Source organism: Coregonus clupeaformis, chromosome 28 (genome assembly GCF_020615455.1).
Source record: "Coregonus clupeaformis isolate EN_2021a chromosome 28, ASM2061545v1, whole genome shotgun sequence".
Taxonomy (NCBI): domain Eukaryota; kingdom Metazoa; phylum Chordata; class Actinopteri; order Salmoniformes; family Salmonidae; genus Coregonus; species Coregonus clupeaformis.
In genome coordinates this window covers 4,698,712-4,721,514 of record NC_059219.1, presented here as the reverse complement: position 1 = coordinate 4,721,514, position 22,803 = coordinate 4,698,712, and the positions used below count along the sequence as shown (strand labels likewise).

Sequence of the window (22,803 nt, the reverse complement as noted above, 5' to 3'; positions counted from 1 at the left end):
GCATATGAAGGGAACTCTTCAGTTGATGATACTGATAGAAGGCTAGGAGACACCTGCACCATATTACTGTACTGCGGAAGGATGGAATCACCTGCACCATATTACTGTACTGAGGAAGAATGGAGACAAATGCTGGAAGTCTGGAGATTATTTTAGACAGAGCCCCCGGACAGATGGTAGCTCGCCCCGCCTGACTGATGTGTGTGTGTTACTTTACAGTATGGGAGGGCAGTTTTAAGAGCATGTACAGTATGTTCCCAATGTGTACCCATAGTTCTTGTCTGAGGTCTGTATTGTAAATGTCTGATCCCTGCATGCTTCACTACTCTATGGAGTGGATGTTTAGGAGCCGGCTAATGTGTAGGTCTATGTTTATATTTGATATGGGTTAATGCCTTGTCGGGTAGGTATTTAAATTGTGAGTATAGCATAGGAGGTATTGTTTGTAAGGTTATGCGGTTATAAAGAAGTATGCTCAAGTTGCCTCTGGATACATATTTCAAATATGTAAATTGATTCATTATGCATGAGGCTTTCTGTTATATTTAAAAATAACTACATATTTGCCTATGTAAAATGCGCGTTTGTTGTGTTTGAATGATGACTTTCTGATTTTGTTTTGACTGCTCTCAACTTAAAATAAGATGTCTTACTCAATGTACTGAATGTGACTTCTATGGGATAGGGGGATATGCATTTCGCAGGTGTTTGGCCTAGGATGGGACTGGGTGATATGAGTCATGGAAGGGGTGTGTGTATATATATTGCCAGTGGGCTGTATATCTGTTTCTCTGTCTGTCTCTGTGTGCATGGCTGAGATGGAAGTATTTATAATGCTGGGCCTCTCAGACATACTGAACTCTACCCATGGAGCCAGTGGTAAGACTAAGCCACATCCTGTCACTGAGAGAGAAGGTTAGGGATGGAAGGAGAGAGTGGGAAAGAGAGCCAGAAAGACGGGGCGATGAAGGGCTCAGATGGATATTTTGATAGAGGGTCAGAGGGAGTGGAGGAAGAAGAGAGTGAGGGATGAGAAATGGAGGCAGGGAGAGAATGACTGAGAATAAAAGAGAGCAGTAGAGAACAGAAGAAAAGCCTCCTTGGCAGATCCTTCACCAGTAACCATGCAGAGAAGCAGCATGGTAGTGCATGATCAAACAGGCCCTCCAGTCCCAGATGAATACTAACGCAGAGACTGGGCCAGAATGAGGGCTTATAGAGCCAGCCTCTGCCTCTCCAGACTCCCCTGCAGTCTCACACAAACAGGCCTTTCTCCTTTTGGCTCGCCCTCCTGTCCCCTGATTTCCCCTCTCTTCCTCTCTCTCTCCCTCTCTCGCCTCCCTCTCCCCAGACAGCTAAACTTTCACACATTCATTTTCCTTCTAAACGAGTGCAAGGCCCATTAACCCTCTGCATTCCTCCGTCTCTCCACGGATGGAGGGAAACATGGCCATTATAGCGCACGGTTAACAGACCCACCTTAGAGGGCTGACTGACACACTGGATGTGGTATGTGAAGTGAACCCAGGGGAGATTTATGTGGGTTGACTTTTCACAGTTGTATGGAAACGCTTTGATTTGTATGGGCTGCTGAGCTCATGTGAGTCACTCATAAATATTGTAGTACTCTGTCTATTGAAAGCTGTCTTTCCTCATAATTTACTAACAGTGTCAGTGTAGTTACTTTTGTAGTGGAAGGTTGGGGTTAAAATGATACATCTGTGTCTTGTTTTGCTTGAAAATGTGGTGTTGTAGAAACTGCAGAGAACTGGGTCTGGAAACCAACCCAGAGCAGAGCACCACACAGTTCACATGTGACCTTCCAAAAACACTGCTGTGACATCACAACACTCTAATGTTGCGTTCATATTTCAGCAGTGGTGACAGAGAATGTGGGGCATAACCTGGCTGTACATCATATTCAAGCCAATAAACTGTACTGAGTAATGAATTTGGGGGAGGATGTGGATGATGTTGAAGTCTTGTGGTTTGTGGTCAAGTGTAGTGTCACAATTGATTAGGTAGTGTGTTCACATACGATATGTATGTGTATGATCTGGACAGGAGCAAGGGTTTAGGTTGAAGATGTTCACCATAACCATATGTCTGCTAGCATCAGAGCGGTTTCCAGGGGCATAGCAGCGGGGGCCAACATGTTTGATTCCGATATTTCAGGGGGTGCTACAGCGGCTAAGGCCAGGGGGTTGCCATGGGGTGGCAGGTCCAGAGAGCGTGACCTGTTGGGAAGGATCATAGGTCAGTTCCAGTCAGCCAGGACTGTTAAAGATAGCAGGTCTATTAATATATGACTCAATGTGGGATACTGGGATTCAATATCAGCAGAACACATACCAGCTACTGTACACTCAATCCTACTGCCCCTCTGACAGCTAGAGGGGCTCAACTGTCCGTCACAGGGTCGTCATGGGGATGAGGGGCGGGGTCAGTTTTTCTTCTCCTTGGTGATGTCAGCACTGGCAGATGGAGAACTCTTAATTTTAAGGGCTGCTTGTAAACTCATTATAACCCATTAGTAAATAGTTTGTTAACCATTGTTAAACTAAACTGTTAATACAACATAATTTCAGTACGTGCAAAGAGGCATTATGCAGTATTGATACAAACTTCTTTGCTCTTCAAATCAGTTATCAAATGAAAAAGTGGAAGCAATTTCCTAGGTAAACCTGAGCTCACGGCTGTGTGCTGTGTATACCAAAACAGTATAATCAATACAAACATCATTTCCCCAGCAGTGGTTCTCCCTCACTCTGCCAAATAAACTGTTTATGAGCGTGTTTTAATATGTTTCCCTCTCGGCTGCAGATTATATTGAAGGTGCACTGCTCAGAGTATTGCCTCTGTTGTATAAACACCTTGATTCGATTCCCTGCTTATTAAAGTCATCTTATTCTAATATTTCACTCTGTGTTATGGGGCCAACTGTAAACTCTCTCCTTCCTTGCTGGAGGAAGAAGAGAGGAGGAGGAAGGGGTGATGGAGTGTATTTGTTATTACTCAGGGAGAAAGGGAGCGAGGGAGAGAAAGGAAAAATTAAAGAGGGAAAAAAAAGAGGCCTAGGCCAAGGCTCCCAATTTGGGCAATCTCCTAATGAAATAATAATGTTTGTGTCTGAACTGGGCCATAGCGGATTGGCAGGCAGGATGAGCACTGTGGAGTAATTGCATGTTTGAGATTAGTATCTAGGGGAAGAGAGGATGGAGGGGGGAGCTTGTGTATTGGAGGGGGGAGAGAGGAGGGGGCTGTGGGTGTATTGGGGAAGGAAAGGATTCTGTGGAGCTGGTTGGAGGGGGATGGGAGGGGAGAGAGAGAGAGAGAGAGAGAGAGAGAGAGAGACTGGTTGTAGTTATGGGGGTCTTGTGACGTTCCCTCTGATGTGGCCTGCAGCTCCCAGATGGAAATGTTTACAGGCCACGCAGAGAGAGAGAGAGAGAGAGAGAGAGAGAGAGAGAGAGAGAGAGAGAGAGAGAGAGAGAGAGAGAGAGAGGAGAGAGAGAGAGAGAGAGAGAGAGAGAGGAGAGAGGGAGAGAGAGAGAGAGAGAGAGAGAGAGAGAGAGAGCCAACAGTTCTGAAAGAAAAGTTCCTCTACTTTATATAGAAATTATATAGTGAAAACTGCCCTCCCTCTCCTTACCAAAGGAGATGCACTTTTTCTCCCTTCCCCTCCCAACCTTAACCCCTGCCCCAGCCATGACAGTTTGATCCTGCTGCTATCCTTATCCAGCTAGAGTTGTGTAAACAGAGCGAGCTGAGCAGCTACAGAGCTTTCATGTGTCTCTGTCAGCCCAACCTATCACAACTGGTTTCTCTCTCTCTCTCGCTTGCTCGCTAAGGGTTTGAGCTCTACTCCCTAGTGCTCTAGGGCTGTTCTGTTCACTGTTTTGATGCCCTTTTCAATCATTTATGGGGGCATTGTTTAAGTGCCGGTAATTCAAATAGGATTGAAATTAGAAAAAGTTCCATATGAACTGCCAGGAAATGATCACTCTTGGCATCATGGACTCGCTGTATGGTCTTTGTTTGTATTGGATATAAATATACAGCAATGCTGTTGGTGGTTGGAGTGACCTCTCTATGTGTGGATATTGAACATCCATCTCTTCCCCCCTCTTCCTCAGGTCAAGGGGTCCAATCAGAACAGGGCTGGGCGGGTCACGCGGGCTGTGGTGTTGACGGGTCAGCACGTAGCCGCGGATACGGAGGTCCAGCTGTTCCAGCGGATCTTGGAGCAGCGAGGCTACGAGGTCAGCCTGTCCCGATACGCCGAGACCAACACCGCCCTGAGACACGACAACGGTGAGATGGAGGGAGGGGGAGGAAGGGATGGAGTGAAGGATAGAGAGATGGAGTGTGAAGGGAAAGGTTTTTCAACAGCATCGGCTAGCACTGAGAAAAGACAGCAGTGAGCGAGAGTGCAGGGAGGGAAGGTGGAAGAAAGGAGGGAGGGGAGGGAGGAAAGTGAGGGAGAAGGATAAAGAGAGATGGAGGATGGAGAGATTAGGGTAAGATAAAGAGAGGTGAGCAGGTTCTACAGTTAAGACGGAAGGAGTGGGGAAGGCAGGAAGGGTGGAGAGAAGCAGAGCGGGAGGGAGGGATCGTGGAGAGGGAGGAGGCAAGGAATGGCTGGAAAGGGTCCCAGAGAGGTAGAAGCTGATAGATAAATAGATAAATAACATAAGTATACTATACGGTACAGTCTTTACCTGCACACATACACAAACAATCCATTATTCACTTATTCCATGTACATTTGCTTCCGCTCGTAAAGTAAGGAGAAAGGAAGTATACACACAATGGCTTCATTCACTAGCTATTTGTCCCCAGGCAAGTGACTTGCGCGCACACACACACATACACACACACGTGGCCGTATTCCGGTCACTGATGACGTGCAGACACAGGCATTAGAGCAGGGTTAACAGAGGTGTGTGTGTGTGTGTGTGTGTGTGTGAGAGAGGCCTGCTGCTCTGGCCAGGCCAGTGGGTGGGAAGGGGTTAAAGGGTTAACAGCTATAGAGCCTGGTCTGTAGGGCCTGGTCTGCACCCCCTGCTGGGTTTACTGTCCTGGAGGGTGGAGTTGTTTTCAGGGCTCACTATACCCCCCTTCTCCCCACACCGCCTTCGACTTAACTGTACACACCATCATGACTTTTTCTGTAATCTCTCCCTCTGTCTGGCCGGGATGTACAGTGGGGGAAAAAAGTATTTAGTCAGCCACCAATTGTGCAAGTTCTCCCACTTAAAAAGGTGAGAGAGGCCTGTAATTTTCATCATAGGTACACGTCAACTATGACAGACAAAATGAGAAAAAAATTTCCAGAAAATCACATTGTAGGATTTTTTATGAATTTATTTGCAAATTATGGTGGAAAATAAGTATTTGGTCAATAACAAAAGTTTCTCAATACTTTGTTATATACCCTTTGTTGGCAATGACACAGGTCAAACGTTTTCTGTAAGTCTTCACAAGGTTTTCACACACTGTTGCTGGTATTTTGGCCCATTCCTCCATGCAGATCTCCTCTAGAGCAGTGATGTTTTGTGGCTGTCGCTGGGCAACACAGACTTTCAACTCCCTCCAAAGATTTTCTATGGGGTTGAGATCTGGAGACTGGCTAGGCCACTCCAGGACCTTGAAATGCTTCTTACGAAGCCACTCCTTCGTTGCCCGGGCAGTGTGTTTGGGATCATTGTCATGCTGAAAGACCCAGCCACGTTTCATCTTCAATGCCCTTGCTGATGGAAGGAGGTTTTCACTCAAAATCTCACGATACATGGCCCCATTCATTCTTTCCTTTACACGGATCAGTCGTCCTGGTCCCTTTGCAGAAAAACAGCCCCAAAGCATGATGTTTCCGCCCCCATGCTTCACAGTAGGTATGGTGTTCTTTGGATGCAACTCAGCATTCTTTGTCCTCCAAACACGACGAGTTGAGTTTTTACCAAAAAAGTTATATTTTGGTTTCATCTGACCATATGACATTCTCCCAATCCTCTTCTGGATCATCCAAATGCACTCTAGCAAACTTCAGACGGGCCTGGACATGTACTGGCTTAAGCAGGGGGGACACGTCTTGCACTGCAGGATTTGAGTCCCTGGCGGCGTAGTGTGTTACTGATGGTAGGCTTTGTTACTTTGGTCACAGCTCTCTGCAGGTCATTCACTAGGTCCCCCCGTGTGGTTCTGGGATTTTTGCTCACCGTTCTTGTGATCATTTTGACCCCACGGGGTGAGATCTTGCGTGGAGCCCCAGATCGAGGGAGATTATCAGTGGTCTTGTATGTCTTCCATTTCCTAATAATTGCTCCCACAGTTGATTTATTCAAACCAAGCTGCTTACCTATTGCAGATTCAGTCTTCCCAGCCTGGTGCAGGTCTACAATTTTGTTTCTTGTGTCCTTTGACAGCTCTTTGGTCTTGGCCATAGTGGAGTTTGGAGTGTGACTGTTTGAGGTTGTGGACAGGTGTCTTTTATACTGATAACAACTTCAAACAGGTGCCATTAATACAGGTAACAAGTGGAGGACAGAGGAGCCTCTTAAAGAAGAAGTTACAGGTCTGTGAGAGCCAGAAATCTTGCTTATTTGTAGGTGACCAAATACTTATTTTCCACCATAATTAGCAAATAAATTCATTAAAAATCCTACAATGTGATTTTCTGGATTTTTTTTTCTCAATTTGTCTGTCATAGTTGACATGTACCTATGATGACAATTACAGGCCTCTCCCATCTTTTTAAGTGGGAGAACTTGCACAATTGGTGGCTGACTAAATACTTTTTTTCCCCACTGTATGTGTGTGTAGGAGTAGGAAAAACTAGGAAAAGGAGAATGGTATTCCAGTGACCCAGTGAAGGACGCTACTGGAAAATCCTTGGAGCTCAGCACAGAAGTCTCATGTGGATAGTTAGCTGGAAGGCAGAGGGGGAGAGAGAGATAGAGAGGGACACTTATAGGAGACCAGATGTTTGAACTACCCTTGTCATTCAGGGTCATAAATCACTGCTCTACTAGTAAGGCTCATCCCAATGATTATTTGTGTGTGTGTGCAGACAGGTGTGTGTGCATGTACCTCTAAGTATGTGTGTTGTGTCCCTGTGTGTGCGTGTTTGTGTGTGTCTACTGTGATTTACTATCAAGAGGAGAGTAGAGGCAGATCCCAGGGGTCAGGCTCTGTGAGTCAGAACGCTCAGCTGTCACTCACCCAATCAGTGTGATGATTGACAGGTCAGCCTGTAGACCACATTGGGACCCTGGTCACTCTGATCAAAGAACCCAGCAGGTCGTTAGGTAAACAGCAACACCCTTAATGACTTTACCAGCCCAGAGACTGAATAGCATGGGCCTGGTAAATGTCTTTAGGACTGTGTCCTAAAAGTGTCCTATAAAAGCATAATATTCAGTCCTTGCACCTGTGCGTATTTATGATGGAAAGAGGAGACAAGGAATGGGGCAATTTAACAGTATTGGGACACTGCCTGTGTCATTGCCAAGGTAGCCTAAGTGTGTGAGAGAAAATTCGAGCCCAGTCTCCCTTTATAATGGATTTGTCTGATCTACATCAGGGCCTAAAAACTGGAGCGTACTGGAATGAAACGGTAGGGTTCCTGGAAGAAAGAGTCCAGATCTTTAATTTGATGAGCCCTAATTGTGTTAGTCTCTTATTGGTTCGAATGCATCAGATTAGAGGGAGACAATCATTTCCTGTTTACTCAAACCAACCCAAACAGAGAGACAAAGATTGGCTTTCACTGTTACTATTGTTGTTGTTTTCCTGAGGGCCTTTTCAGTCTCCTAGCAGACTGTGCGTGCTTGTGCGTCAGGGCTCGAATTCCCCGACGGCATCGGCGGCCATGGCTGTCGATCCCCTCTTGTGTGGCAGTAATGCCCTCTATGAAAATGTATCCCTTGCGGCCAAAGTGGCCGTTGGGCATATATATACAGCTCTGCTGTGGTCATCACTATCCTCTTGCAATAGGACCAGAATGGATGGCAAAAGTAATATTAATCAAAAAATAACTATTGACCATGCCAAAAGAGTTGAAAAGGAAAGTTTTGAGTGACGAAAAGAAGGGTTCAATTCTGGCTTTACTGGCAGAGGGATACAGTGAGCGTCAGGTTGCTTCCATCCTTAACATTTCAAAGACGGCAGTTCATAACATTTACATTTACATTTACGTCATTTAGCAGACTTATAAATAGGTGCATTCACCTTATAGCCAGTGGGATAACCACTTTACAATGTTTTGGGGGTTGGAGTAAAGGGGGGGTAGAAGGATTACTTTATCCTATCCCAGGTATTTCTTAAAGAGGTGGGGTTTCAAATGTCTCCGGAAGGTGGTGAGTGACTCCGCTGTCCTGGCGTCGTGAGGGAGCTTGTTCCACCATTGGGGTGCCAGAGCAGCGAACAGTTTTGACTGGGCAGAGCGGGAACTATGCTTCCGCAGAGGTAGGGGAGCCAGCAGGCCAGAGGTGGATGAACGCAATGCCCTCGTTTGGGTGTAGGGACTGACCAGAGCCTGAAGGTACGGAGGTGCCGTTCCCCTCACAGCTCCGTAGGCAAGCACCATGGTCTTGTAGCAGATGCGAGCTTCAACTGGAAGCCAGTGGAGTGTGCGGAGGAGCGGGGTGACGTGAGAGAACTTGGGAAGGTTGAACACCAGACGGGCTGCGGCATTCTGGATGAGTTGTAGGGGTTTAATGGCACAGGCAGGAGCCCAGCCAACAGCGAGTTGCAGTAATCCAGACGGGAGATGACAAGTGCCTGGATTAGGACTTGTGCCGCTTCCTGTGTAAGGCAGGGTCGTACTCTCCGAATGTTGTAGAGCATGAACCTACAGGATCGGGTCACCGCCTTGATGTTAGCGGAGAACGACAGGGTGTTGTCCAGGGTCACGCCAAGGCTCTTCGCACTCTGGGAGGAGGACACAACGGAGTTGTCAACCGTGATGGCGAGATCATGGAACGGGCAGTCCTTCCCCAGGAGGAAGAGCAGCTCCGTCTTGCCGAGGTTCAGCTTGAGGTGGTGATCCGTCATCCATACTGATATGTCTGCCAGACATGCAGAGATGCGATTCGCCACCTGGTTATCAGAAGGGGGAAAGGAGAAGATTAGTTGTGTGTCGTCAGCGTAGCAATGATAGGAGAGGCCATGTGAGGATATGACAGAGCCAAGTGGATAAGAACAAGGTCAAGCAGCAGACATTGGGGACAACAAAGCTACAGACCGGCAGAGGGCAAAAACGAGACTCTACTGACCAGGATGACCGCCAACTCATTCGAATGTCACTCAACAACCATAGGATGACATCAAGTAACCTACAAAAAGAATGGCAAACGGCAGCTGGGGTGAAGTGCACAGTGAGGACGGTTCGAAACAGGCTCCTAGGGGCAGGGCTGAAGTTGTGCAAAGCTAGAAAAAAGCCCATCATCAATGAGAAGCAAAGAAGAGCAAGGCTGAGGTTTGCAAAATACCATAAGGATTGTACCGTAGAGGACTGGAGTAAGGTCATCTTCTCTGATGAGTCCAATTTTCAGCTTTGCCCAACACCTGGTAAGCTAATGGTTAGACGGAGACCTGGAGCAGCCTACAAGCCACAGTGTCTCGCACCCACTGTGACATTTTGTGGAGGATCGGTGATGATCTGGGGGTGCTTCAGCAAGGCTGGAATCGGGCAGATTTGTCTTTGTGAAGGACGCATGAATCAAGCCACGTACAAGGTTGTCCTGGAAGAAAACTTGCTTCCTTTTGCTCTGACATTGTTCCCCAACTCTGAGGATCGGTTTTTCCAGCAGGACAATGCACCATGCCACACAGCCAGGTCAATCAAGGTGTGGATGGAGGACCACCAGATCAAGACCCTGTAATGGCCAGCCCAATCTCCAGACCTGAACCCCATTGAAAACTTCTGGAATGTGACCAAGAGGAAGATGGATGGTCACAAGCAATCAAACAAAGCCGAGCTGCTTGAATTTTTGCTCCAGGAGTGGCATAAAGTCACCCAACATCAATGTGAAAGACTGGTGGAGAGCATGCCAAGACGCATGAAAGCTGTGATTTAAGAATATTGATTTCTGAACTCTTCCTAACTTAAAACAGTATTATTGTGTTGTTTAAAAATGAACATTAACTTATTTTCTTTGCAATATTCGAGGTCTGACAACACTGCATCTTTTTTGTTATTTTGACCAGTTGTCATTTTCTGCAAATAAATGCTCTAAATGACAATATTTTTTTGGGAATTTGGGAGAAATGTTGTCAGTAGTTCATGGAATAAAACAAAAATATAATTTCACCCAAACACATACCTATAAATAGTAAAACCATTGAAACTTATATTTTTGCAGTGGTCTCTTAATTTTTTCCAGAGCTGTGTATGTATGTGTATATATATATATATATATATATATATATATATATATATATATATATATACACAGTGGGGGAAAAAAGTATTTGGTCAGCCACCAATTGTGCAAATTCTCCCACTTAATAAGATGAGAGAGGCCTGTAATTTTCATCATAGAAACACGTCAACTGACAGACAAATTGAGAAAAAAAAATCCAGAAAATCACATTGTAGGATTTTTTATGAATTTATTTGCAAATTATGGTGGAAAATAAGTATTTGGTCACCTACAAACAAGCAAGATTTCTGGCTCTCACAGACCTGTAACTTCTTCTTTAAGAGGCTCCTCTGTCCTCCACTCGTTACCTATATTAATGGCACCTGTTTGAACTTGTTATCAGTATAAAAGACACCTGTCCACAACCTCAAACAGTCACACTCCAAACTCCACTATGGCCAAGACCAAAGAGCTGTCAAAGGACACCAGAAACAAAATTGTAGACCTGCACCAGGCTGGGAAGACTGAATCTGCAATAGGTAAGCAGCTTGGTTTGAAGAAATCAACTGTGGGAGCAATTATTAGGAAATGGAAGACATACAAGACCACTGATAATCTCCCTCGATCTGGGGCTCCATGCAAGATCTCACCCTGTGGGGTCAAAATGATCACAAGAACGGTGAGCAAAAATCCCAGAACCACACGGGGGGACCTAGTGAATGACCTGCAGAGAGCTGGGACCAAAGTAACAAAGCCTACCATCAGTAACACACTACGCCGCCAGGGACTCAAATCCTGCAGTGCCAGACGTGTCCCCCTGCTTAAGCCAGTACATGTCCAGGCGCGTCTGAAGTTTGCTAGAGTGCATTTGGATGATCCAGAAGAGGATTGGGAGAGTGTCATATGGTCAGATTAAACCAAAATAGAACTTTTGGTAAAAACTCAACTCGTCGTGTTTGGAGGACAAAGAATGCTGAGTTGCATCCAAAGAACACCATACCTACTGTGAAGCATGGGGGTGGAAACATCATGCTTTGGGGCTGTTTTTCTGCAAAGGGACCAGGACGACTGATCCGTGTAAAGGAAAGAATGAATGGGGCCATGTATCGTGAGATTTTGAGTGAAAACCTCCTTCCATCAGCAAGGGCATTGAAGATGAAACGTGGCTGGGTCTTTCAGCATGACAATGATCCCAAACGGAGTGGCTTCGTAAGAAGCATTTCAAGGTCCTGGAGTGGCCTAGCCAGTCTCCAGATCTCAACCCCATAGAAAATCTTTGGAGGGAGTTGAAAGTCTGTGTTGCCCAGCGACAGCCCCAAAACATCACTGCTCTAGAGGAGATCTGCATGGAGGAATGGGCCAAAATACCAGCAACAGTGTATGAAAACCTTGTGAAGACTTACAGAAAACGTTTGACCTGTGTCATTGCCAACAAAGGGTATATAACAAAGTATTGAGAAACTTTTGTTATTGACCAAATACTTATTTTCCACCATAATTTGCAAATAAATTCATAAAAAATCCTACAATGTGATTTTCTGGAGAAAAAAAATCTCATTTTGTCTGTCATAGTTGACGTGTACCTATGATGAAAATTACAGTCCTCTCTCATCTTTTTAAGTGGGAGAACTTGCACAATTGGTGGCTGACTAAATACTTTTTTTCCCCACTGTATGTTGAAGTCGGAAGATTACATACACCTTAGCCAAATACATTTCAACTCAGTTTTTCACAATTCCTGACATTTAATCCTAGTAAAAATTCCCTGTCTTAGGTCAGTTAGGATCACCACTTTATTTTAAGAATGTGAAATGTCAGAATAATAGTAGAGAAAATGATTTATTTCAGCTTTTATTCATTTCATCACATTCCCAGTGGGTCAGAAGTTTACATACACTCAATTAGTATTTGGTAGCATTGACTTTAAATTGTTTATCTTGGGTCAAACGTTTCGGGTAGCCTTCCACAAGCTTCCCACAATAAGTTGGGTGAATTTTGGCCCATTCCTCCTGACAGAGCTGGTGTAACTGAGTCAGGTTTGTAGGCCTCCTTGCTCGCACACGCTTTTTCAGTTCTGCCCCACACATTTTCTATAGGATTGAGATCAGGGCTTTGTGATGGCCACTCTAATGCCTTGACTTTGTTGTCCTTAAGCCATTTTGCCACATCTTTGGAAGTATGCTTGAGGTCATTGTCCATTTGGAAGACCCATTTGCGACCAAGTTTTAACTTCCTGACTGATGTCTTGAGATGTTGCTTCAATATATCAACATCATTTTCCTTGCTCATGATGCCATCTATTTTGTGAAGTGCGCCAGTCCCTCCTGCAGCAAAGCACCCCCACAGCATGATGCTGCCACCCCTGTGCTTCACGGTTGGGATGGGGTTCTTCGGCTTGCAAGCCTTACCCTTTTTCCTCCAAACATAACAATGGCAGCTTTGCACTCCTGAGTGGCGCAGTGGTCTAAGGCACTGCATCGCAGTGCTAACTGTGCCACTAGAGATCCTGGTTCGAATCCAGGCTCTGTCGCAGCCGGCCGTGACCGGGAGACTCATGGGCGGCGCACAATTGGCCCAGCGTCGTCCAGGGTAGGGGAGGGAATGGCCGGCAGGGATGTAGCTCAGTTGATAGAGCATGGCGTTTACAACGCCAGGGTTGTGGGTTCGTTTCCCACGTGGGGCCAGCATAAAAAAAAACAAAAATAAAACATGTATTCACTAACTGTAAGTCGCTCTGGATAAGAGCGTCTGCTAAATAATGTAAATGTAAATGTAAATGTCATTATGGCTAAACAGTTCTATTTTTGTTTCATCAGACCAGAGGACATTTCTCCAAAAGGTACGATCTTTGTCCCCATGTGCAGTTGCAAACCGTAGTCTGGCTTTTTCATGGCGGTTTTGGAGCAGTGGCTTCTTCCTTGCTGAGCGGCCTTTCAGATTATGTCGATATAGAACTCGTTTTACTGTGGATATAGATACTTTTGTACCTGTTTCCTCCAGCATCTTCACAAGGTCCTTTGCTGTTGTTCTGGGATTGATTTGCACTTTTCGCACCAAAGTACGTTAATCTCTAGAAGACAGAACGCGTCTCCTTCCTGAGCGGTACGACGGCTGCGTGGCCCATGGTGTCTATACTTGCGTACTATTGTTTGTACAGATGAACGTGGTACCTTCAGGCGTTTATAAATTGCTCCCAAGGATGAACCAGACTTGTGGAGGTCTACAATTCTTTTTCTGAGTTCTTGGCTGATTTCTTTTGATTTTCCTATGATGTCAAGCAAAGAGGCACTGAGTTTGAAGGTAGGGCTTGAAATACATCCACAGGTACACCTCCAATTGACTCAAATGATGTCAATTAGCCTATCAGAAGCTTCTAAAGCTATGACATCATTTTCTGGAATCTTCCAAGGTGTTTAAAGGCACAGTCAACTTAGTTTATGTAAACTTCTGACCCACTGGAATTGTGATACAGTGAATTATAAGTTAAATAATCTGTCTGTAAACAATTGTTTGAAAAATTACTTGTGTCATGCACAAAGTAGATGTCCTAACCGACTTGCCAAAACTATAGTTTGTTAACAAGAAATGTGTGGAGTGGTTGAAAAACTAGTTTTAATGACTCCAACCTAAGTGTATGTAAACTTCCGACTTCAATTGTATATGTATATACTACCAGTCAAAAGTTTGGACACACCTACTAATTCAAGGGTTTTTCTTTATTTCTACTATTTTCTACATTGTAAAATAATAGTGAAGACATCAAAACTATGAAATAACACATATGGAATCATGTAGTAACCAAAAAAGTGTTAAACAAATCAAAATATATTGAACATTTTAAATTCTTAAAATATCCACCCTTTGCCTTGATCACAGCTTTGCGCACTCTTGGCATTCACTCAACCAGCTTCATGAGGTAGTCACCTGGAATGCATTTCAATTAACAGGTGTGCCTTCTTAAAAGTTAATTTGTGGAATTTATTTCCTTCTTAATACGTTTGAGCCAATCAGTTGTGTTGTGACAAAGTAGGGGGGGTATACAGAAGATAGCCGTATTTGGTAAAGACCAAGTCCATATTATGGCAAGAACAGCTCAAATAAGCAAAGAGAAACGACAGCCATCATTACTTTAAGACATGAAGGTCAGGCAATCTGAAACATTTCTAGCACTTTTAACATTTCTTCAAGTGCAGTCGCAAAAACCATCAAGCGCTATGATGAAACTGGCTCTCATGAGGACCACCACAGGAATGGAAGACCCAGAGTTACCTCTGCTGCAGAGGTTAAGTTCATTAGAGCTACCAGCCTCAGAAATTGCAGCACAAATAAATGCTTCACAGTGTTCAAGTAACAGACACATCTCAACATCAACTGTTCAGAGGGGACTGTGTGAATCAGGCCTTCATAGTTGAATTCCTGCAAAGAAACCACTACTAAAGGACACCAATAAGAAGAAGAGACTTGCTTGGGCCAGGAAACACGGGCAATGGACATTAGACCGGTGGAAATTTGTCCTTTGGTCTGGAGTCCAAATTGCAGATTTTTGGTTCCAACCGCCATGTCTTTGTGAGACGCGGTGTGGGTGAACGGATGTGTATTTCCCACCATAAAGCATGGAGGAGGAGGTGTTATGGTGTTGGGGTGCTTTTCTGGTGACACTATCTGTGATTTATTTTGAATTCAAGGCACACTTAACCAGCATGGCTACCACAGCATTCTACAGCGATACGCCATCCCATCTGGTTTGGGCTTTTTCAACAGGACAATGACCCAACATACCTCCAGGCTGTGTAAGGGCTATTTGATCAAGAAGGAGAGTGATGGAGTGCTGAATCAGATGACCTGGCCTCCACAATCCCCTGACCTCAACCCAATTGAGATGGTTTGGGATGAGTCGGACCGCAGAGGGAAGGAAAAGCAGCCATTAAGTGCTCAGCATATGTGGGAACTCCTTCAAGACTGTTGGAAAAGCATTCCAGGTGAAGCTGGTTGAGAGAATGCCAAGAGTGTGCAAAGCTGTCATCAAGGCAAAGGGTGGCTATTTGAAGAATCTGAAATATAAAATATATTTTGATTTGTTTTAACACTTTTTTGGTTACTACATGATTCCATATGTGTTATTTCATAGTTTTGATGTCTTCACTATTATTCTACAATGTAGAAAATAGTTAAAGTAAAACCCTTGAATGAGTAGGTGTGTCCAAACTTTGACTGGTACTGTATATATAATTAAAAGTCTCATTAAAGTTTAGTTACATTTTCAGGCGCCTCCCTCATGTCAGCATAGGTCAGGACATGACCGGCTGTAGCCAAAGGCTATCACCTACACTTCGACATGTAGGCTAATTATTTATGTACATATACTTGTGTTTTTCTTAACAGAATAGCTACAGTTTTTCGGTTTTCAAATTAATTTAATTGGCTATTTTGGTTAATGGCCATTTTGGTTAATGGCCTTGGTGACCTAGCAGATGTCCTTGGTGCCCTGGCAGACTGGGCACCTCTTGAACGCCAAATGGCCTTGCCCCTAAAATCACGAAATTCCAGGCCGTGTGTGTGTGTGTGCTGTTCTGATGGTCTGGGGCTCTGGGCTGTATCAGGGTCAACTCAGACAGATGGCAGGCTGATATGGGAGCTGTGGCAGGACCTGAAAGCAATGATTATAATTAGGTTACAAAGAACACTACACACACTTAATCTATCTCTGTATCCAGACACAGAGGGAGGAGTGTACATATACACACACACACACACACACACACACACACACACACACACACACACACACACACACACACACACACACACACACACACACACACACACACACACACTCAGAAACACAGACACACACACAAAGGTAAAGTTCTTGCTATCCATTCATCTCTAGGCTGCCATAATAGCTGTTAAGTCACTTCCTCCTATTCTCAATGCTTCAGAACACTGAGACCAAAACACCACCACGTTTCCTCTCCTCTCCAAATACTGGCTGTGCAATCGCTACCAGATGTTTCTCTCTCTCTCTCGCTCGCTGCCTCTCTCTCTCTCTGCCTCTCAATTTATGTTATTTCTGTTTCTCTCTTCCTCTCTGTCTATTTCTCTCTCTCTCTCTCTCTCTCTCTCTCTCTCTCTCTCTCTCTCTCTCTCTCTCTCTACCGCACACAGTTGGAGCACCGTATTTGGTATGGTTTCAAAGCTTCATTTATTTGTACAAGATGCTTACTGATCTCTTATCCGTTCCCTCTCCTTCCCCCCTCTCTCCCAGGTGGCAGTGTGGAGTGGAGTATGTTGGTGTGTCTGAGCGGTTCAGAGAAGAGTTGTCTGAGGAGAGTGTCCTTCTCCCATCTGCAGCCCGATCAGAGGGTGAGACCAGCTACACACACAGCTCCTCTTCAGGTCCTTTTGACCGCCCCCACCCCTCTTCCTTAGACCAGGAGCCAGGTCTCTGCCCACCCTTTGTTTGTGAACATAATTTATCTTACAAACGGCACAACCAACAATCACTGCCATGTTCCAGGGACAGGAGGAGAGGAGGGGCAGGGGGGTCCGTTTCCTGCTTTGGGCCTAATTCAGGGTTTTGTGTGGTTTCAGGGAATACAGTGTTGTGTGGTTTGGTTTCCTCTGTCTTTCAGATTTAGTCTAGCTCCATTAGAACTTGGAAATATTGAACGATAGATTGTGATTCAGATATCATATGTGAGGGATGTGGATTACCAGTAGAACTGATTTGAAATTGAGTGCTTTGTCCATCCTTCTCTGGCCAGTGATTTGAGTCCGGGGGATGGGAGAAGAGCTGGGATAATGCCCAGGACTGATAGTGATTTGGGCCTTAGAACAAACACACACACTGTATGGGAATGTTCAACTGGAATGTCGTCTCATACGGGAACGTTGGTGACCTATGTGGGAATGTTACCCCATGTCGGAATGTTGACCGACATGGGTGTGATGGGTGTGTAGTTTTAATGTGGGTTTCATATTGGTGTAACCCGGTCTCCTCAAACCCCAGCAGTGAAGCTTGATCCCCTAACGACCCCCAGTTTTTTTTCTAACATCCATGTGAAATCAGATCCACCCAGAGATTCTTCTAGAAAATATTTTTAGAAGCCAGGCCTAAGTTGGCATCCGAGAGAATTCAGTGAAAACATCTCTATCCTGAGATGATGGATATCAGATCAAACACGATGGGAAAACACACAGTAAACTCCTCCAACAACAAACATCACATTCCCTTCTCCCTCTCTCCTTTACACACCCTCCTATAACACTAACATCCCATAACATCAGACTGCATAGGACCATCCAACCACTGCCAGAAGAGAGTCATCCTTAGCCTGGTCCCAGATCCGTTTGTTGCATATTACTATGGTCCATAGGAGTGGGCAAGACGGCACAAACAGATCTGGGACCTGGCTAAGTCCTCTTGCCACAACTTCAAACAAGTCCACTAACTTTCATTCGTTGCCTTTGGATCCACTGCTTAGAATCTAGATCATCTGTGTTTTGAATTGGAGCATCATATCATGTTGATAGATTACTTATTGATCTTGAGCTCTGTGGGGTCCCATCTGTCATCTACTCAGGTCAACATGATACCGGGGCTGGTGGGGGCCTTCTCTGATGTGGACGGGCTTTGTCGCTTCCAGACAGACAGCCGGCTAGCAGGTGAGTCCACAGGTGGAGCGCTGATTGATACATGAGATCTGGGCCATGTTCATTATGTACCAAACTGAAGAAAACTGACTCAAATGGGGAGACTTGTCCAATAAGAAACGTTGAAAACATTTTCTGTTGTGTGTCCTAATGAACACGACCTAGGTGAGTTATCACCTGTTTCCAGACAACCTTTAGTTTTCAGGTGAGCTCTTTGAGTTCCTAAAAGTAGAGATTTGGGCCGATGCTAGCAGACATTTAAATACAGATGCGTTTTCATGGAAATGACCTGTACGTAATTAGACTTGTATAACTTCTATAAATTGTATAAGCTAGTATACATTGAGGTACTTATAGTACTATTATAGTTGTTTCCGTGGAAACCGTAGATGATGAGCTGAAGATTCATTTTGGAGAAGATGCGTGGCTTGTTTTGGTTCAAAAGTTTACAGGGCTTTCATACCTGCTCTCTCTCTTTAATTTGGCTTTCAGAGAAGACCTAAATAAAGACATCACTTTTATAGTCACAGTAGCGATCGGTTCGGAGAAGTCATTTATAATTACCCAATGCATCTCTGCTTATATTCGTCCTCCATTCGAACCGCATGAAAAGAAAGATGATGGATTGAGTGAGAGAGGGGCTTTGATGGAGATGCGGCAAAAATATATATTTTTGGTTGCCGTCACTTATCGTCATTATATCTCAGAAGGAAGGTAAAGACGACCAACAGGCTTGACTTAGATAGTAACTGATTGTCCTCTGTGTGTTCTCCTCTACCTCTTTTTTCTTTAGTTTAGAGTTCTCTTCCCTGTACAGAACACACATTGTCTCCCACTTCTAGAACAATATTGTCCTTCCTTTTTTGTCTCCCACACAAATGTTGACATAGGTGCAGTCCCGGTTAAAGGCTAGTGTCTCCTCCTCAATTGCCCCCTTTCACCTTGAAGTCCTGCAGACCCCCTCACAGCCCCTCTTCAGGTCCTTTTGACCGCTTCCTTAGACCAGGAGCCAGGTCTCTGCCCACCCTTTGTTTGAGAACATAATTTATCTTACAAACGGCACAACCAACAATCACTGCCATGTTCCAGGGACAGGAGGAGAGGAGGGGCAGGGGGGTCCGTTTCCTGGTTTGGGTCTAATTCAGGGTTTTGTGTGGTTTCAGAGAATACAGTGTTGTGTGGTTTGGTTTCCTCTGTCTTTCAGATTTAGTCTAGCTCCATTAGAACTTGGAAATATTGAACGATAGATTGTGATTCAGATATCATATGTGAGGGATGTGGATTACCAGTAGAACTGATTTGAATTTGAGTGCTTTGTCCATCCTTCTCTGGCCAGTGATTTGAGTCCGGGGGATGGGAGAAGAGCTGGGATAATGCCCAGGACTGATAGGGATTTGGGCCTTAGAACACACACACACACACACCCTCTCTCTACTGGCGCCACGTTTCCAACAGTGGGGAATTTCATTAGCAGTATAGTGCCAGAGAATGAAAACACGCTCTCAGTCCCTCCCACTGGGCACCCACTGGTTGAATCAACGTTGTTTCCATGTCATTTCAAAGAAATTAGGTTGAACCAACATGGAAAAGATGTTGAATTGATGTCTATTCCCAGTGGGCTGTTGATATGCAAAGCAAAGCATGTATAGGGGTTGACACTTCTTATGCAAGGACACACATACAGCTGCTCTGCTATTTCATAACTCATAACCAGCACAAGGGAAACAAACTCAGCAAAAATAAACTGCTCTATAATAGCCCTGAGATCAACCCCTTGTGACAGTCTAGGATAGATGCTAAATCCAACTGTCTGTCATCACTAGAGTAGTTACAGATTAATGTCTCTTATCACTTGTGTGTGTTTCTCTGTCACTGTGTTTTGTTTCAGGGCTGGCATTACGCATAAATCCATCTGCCTGTGGATCGCCCCGCACCCAGCTGGGAGATGTTCGTGATGTGGCACAGGGTGATTGGTCAGTCAACTCTGCCAGTAACAACACATGTTTACCTTAGTCGGAACGTACAGCTCAATCATGTTCAAGGGTCTCTATTCTCTTGTTGAAACAAATGGGTTTGATTTTCTAATGTTATCGTTGTTGTTGTTTTTCCTTCCTTAGGAACCCAGCTGTTCCCACACTTAACTTGGTGAGCCCTGGCCTCGTTGCCACGGTGACAGTTTATGTCCTGGTCACCTCGGTTACGCCGCTCACAGCCTTCCTCCATCACACCGGCCTGGTCAGGGCAAACGAGGACACGGACAGCCACACCACACAGGTACTGAGGACGCTATTCAATCTAATCTGCTCACCTTGTGTCTGGGGTTATAGATTAATTATATTCAATGTGAGCTCTGAGAATGCACCGTTGGATGCATGTCGTCATGTCATGCTTTGTGTGTGCAGTGCAAAAATGATGTAATTTATTTTTACCTAGAAATATGATAATAATATACAGTGTTTGCACATGCTCCAATATTTTAGCATGTTTATGACTAAAGAAGCACAAAAACAACACTAGGCCCCAAAGTAACTTTAAGAAATAACTGGAGAAAATAAATAGCAAAAACATGATGTGCCATCATAGCTATATATCAAATATATCCATTATACTGCATGTGTAGTTATACAGCCCTAAGCTAATTTAGGAGCAATATGCTAGCAGCGCACTTAGCCAGCTACCACACAACCGTCCACTACACAGCTGTAACAGCCTAATCAACATCACATGGAGAAAATACGCAGCGCAAACATTCTGGAGAGGAGGAAGGAAGAAACAAGAGTTTCCTAAGAGGCATAGCACAGTGTACAGCTCAAGGTCTCTACTATGTTTACTGTAGGTCCAGCTTTATCAATGCTCAGGGCTACATTAAATCAAATCAGTTATATATACAGTGAGGGAAAAAAGTATTTGATCCCCTGCTGATTTTGTACGTTTGCCCACTGACAAAGAAATGATCAGTCTATAATTTTAATGGTAGGTTTATTTGAACAGTGAGAGACAGAATAACAACAACAAAATCCAGAAAACCCCTCACAATGTTATAAATTGATTTGCATTTTAATGAGGGAAATAAGTATTTGACCCCCTCTCAATCAGAAAGATTTCTGGCTCCCAGGTGTCTTTTATACAGGTAACGAGCTGAGATTAGGAGCACACTCTAATCTCAGTTTGTTACCTGTATAAAAGACACCTGTCCACAGAAGCAATCAATCAATCAGATTCCTCATTACTTTTAATTTTTTTCGACTTTGTGACTTAGAGGTTAAGAGCGTAGTGCCAGTAACCGAAAGGTCGCTGGTTCTAATCCCCGAGCCGACTAGGTGAAAAATCTGTTGATGTGCCCTTGAGCAAGGCACTTAACCCTAATTGCTCCTGTAAGTCGCTCTGGATAAGAGCGTCTGCTAAATGACGTAAATGTAAATTCCAAACTCTCCACCATGGCCAAGACCAAAGAGCTCTCCAAGGATGTCAGGGACAATATTGTAGACCTACACAAGGCTGGAATGGGCTACAAGACCATCGACAAGCAGCTTGGTGAGAAGGTGACAACAGTTGGTGCGATTATTCGCAAATGGAAGAAACACAAAAGAACTGTAAATCTCCCTCGGCCTGGGGCTCCATGCAAGATCTCACCTCGTGGAGTTGCAATGATCATGAGAACGGTGAGGAATCAGCCCAGAACTACACGGGAGGATCTTGTCAATGATCTCAAGGCAGCTGGGACCATAGTCACCAAGAAAACAATTGGTAACACACTACGCCGTGAAGGACTGAAATCCTGCAGGCGCCCGCAAGGTCCCCCCTGCTCAAGAAAGCACATATACAGGCCAGTCTGAAGTTTGCCAATGAACATCTGAATGATTCAGAGGAGAACTGGATGAAAGTGTTGTGGTCAGATGAGACCAAAATCGAGCTCTTTGGCATCAACTCAACTCGCCGTGTTTGGAGGAGGAGGAATGCTGCCTATGACCCCAAGAACACCATCCCCACCGTCAAATATGGAGGTGGAAACATTATGCTTTGGGGGTGTTTTTCTGCTAAGGGGACAGGACAACTTCACCGCATCAAAGGGACGATGGACAGGGCCATGTACCGTCAAATCTTGGGTGAGAACGTCCTTCCCTCAGCCAGGGCATTGAAAATGGGTCGTGGATGAGTATTCCAGCTTGACAATGACCCAAAACATTATAGACTGATCATGTCTTTGTCAGTGGGCAAATGTACAAAATCAGCAGGGGATCAAATACTTTTTTCCCTCACTGTATGATCTATACCCTACCGTTCAAAAGTTTGGAGTCACATAGAAATGTCCTTGTTTTCGAAAGAAAAGCAATTTTTTTGTCCATTAAAATAACATCAAATAGATCAGAAATACAATGTAGACATTGTTAATGTTGTAAATGGCTATTGTAGCTGGAAACAGCTGATTTTTAATAGAATATCTACATAGGCATACAGAGGCCCATTATCAGCAACCATCAGTCCTGTGTTCTAATGGCACGTTGTGTTTGCTGTTATTAACATTACCAACATTATTATCATCACCATCATCTCAAAGACAAACATTATCACATATTGAGAACAGGGGAGGGAGGGAGTGGTGGGGCGAAGGGAAGGAGCAAGAAAAGGGAAGAACAGACGGAGGACAGGAAAAGGAAAGAAGGCAAGACTTATGCAGAGTGAAAAGATGGGATGGAGGAAACGAGCAGGGCAGGGAGAGGGAGAGGGAGAGAGGGAGAGAGGGAGAGAGAGAGAGGGAGAGAGAGAGAGAGAGAGAGAGAGAGAG

General features: G+C 44.6%; 1 protein-coding gene across 3 annotated transcripts in view; it reads left to right on the top strand.

Moving 5' to 3' along the window:
* LOC121542542 (cadherin-like and PC-esterase domain-containing protein 1) overlaps positions 1-22,803 on the top strand; it is a 78,838-nt gene that overhangs the window by 7,415 nt on the left and 48,620 nt on the right. For all 3 annotated transcript variants that reach the window (XM_041851934.2, XM_041851935.2, XM_041851936.2), the window contains exons 2-6: positions 4,137-4,314; positions 16,630-16,727; positions 17,948-18,029; positions 19,906-19,990; positions 20,135-20,291. In XM_041851934.2, coding sequence (XP_041707868.1) covers positions 4,137-4,314; positions 16,630-16,727; positions 17,948-18,029; positions 19,906-19,990; positions 20,135-20,291 — 600 coding nt within the window. The remainder of the gene's footprint in view (positions 1-4,136; positions 4,315-16,629; positions 16,728-17,947; positions 18,030-19,905; positions 19,991-20,134; positions 20,292-22,803) is intronic.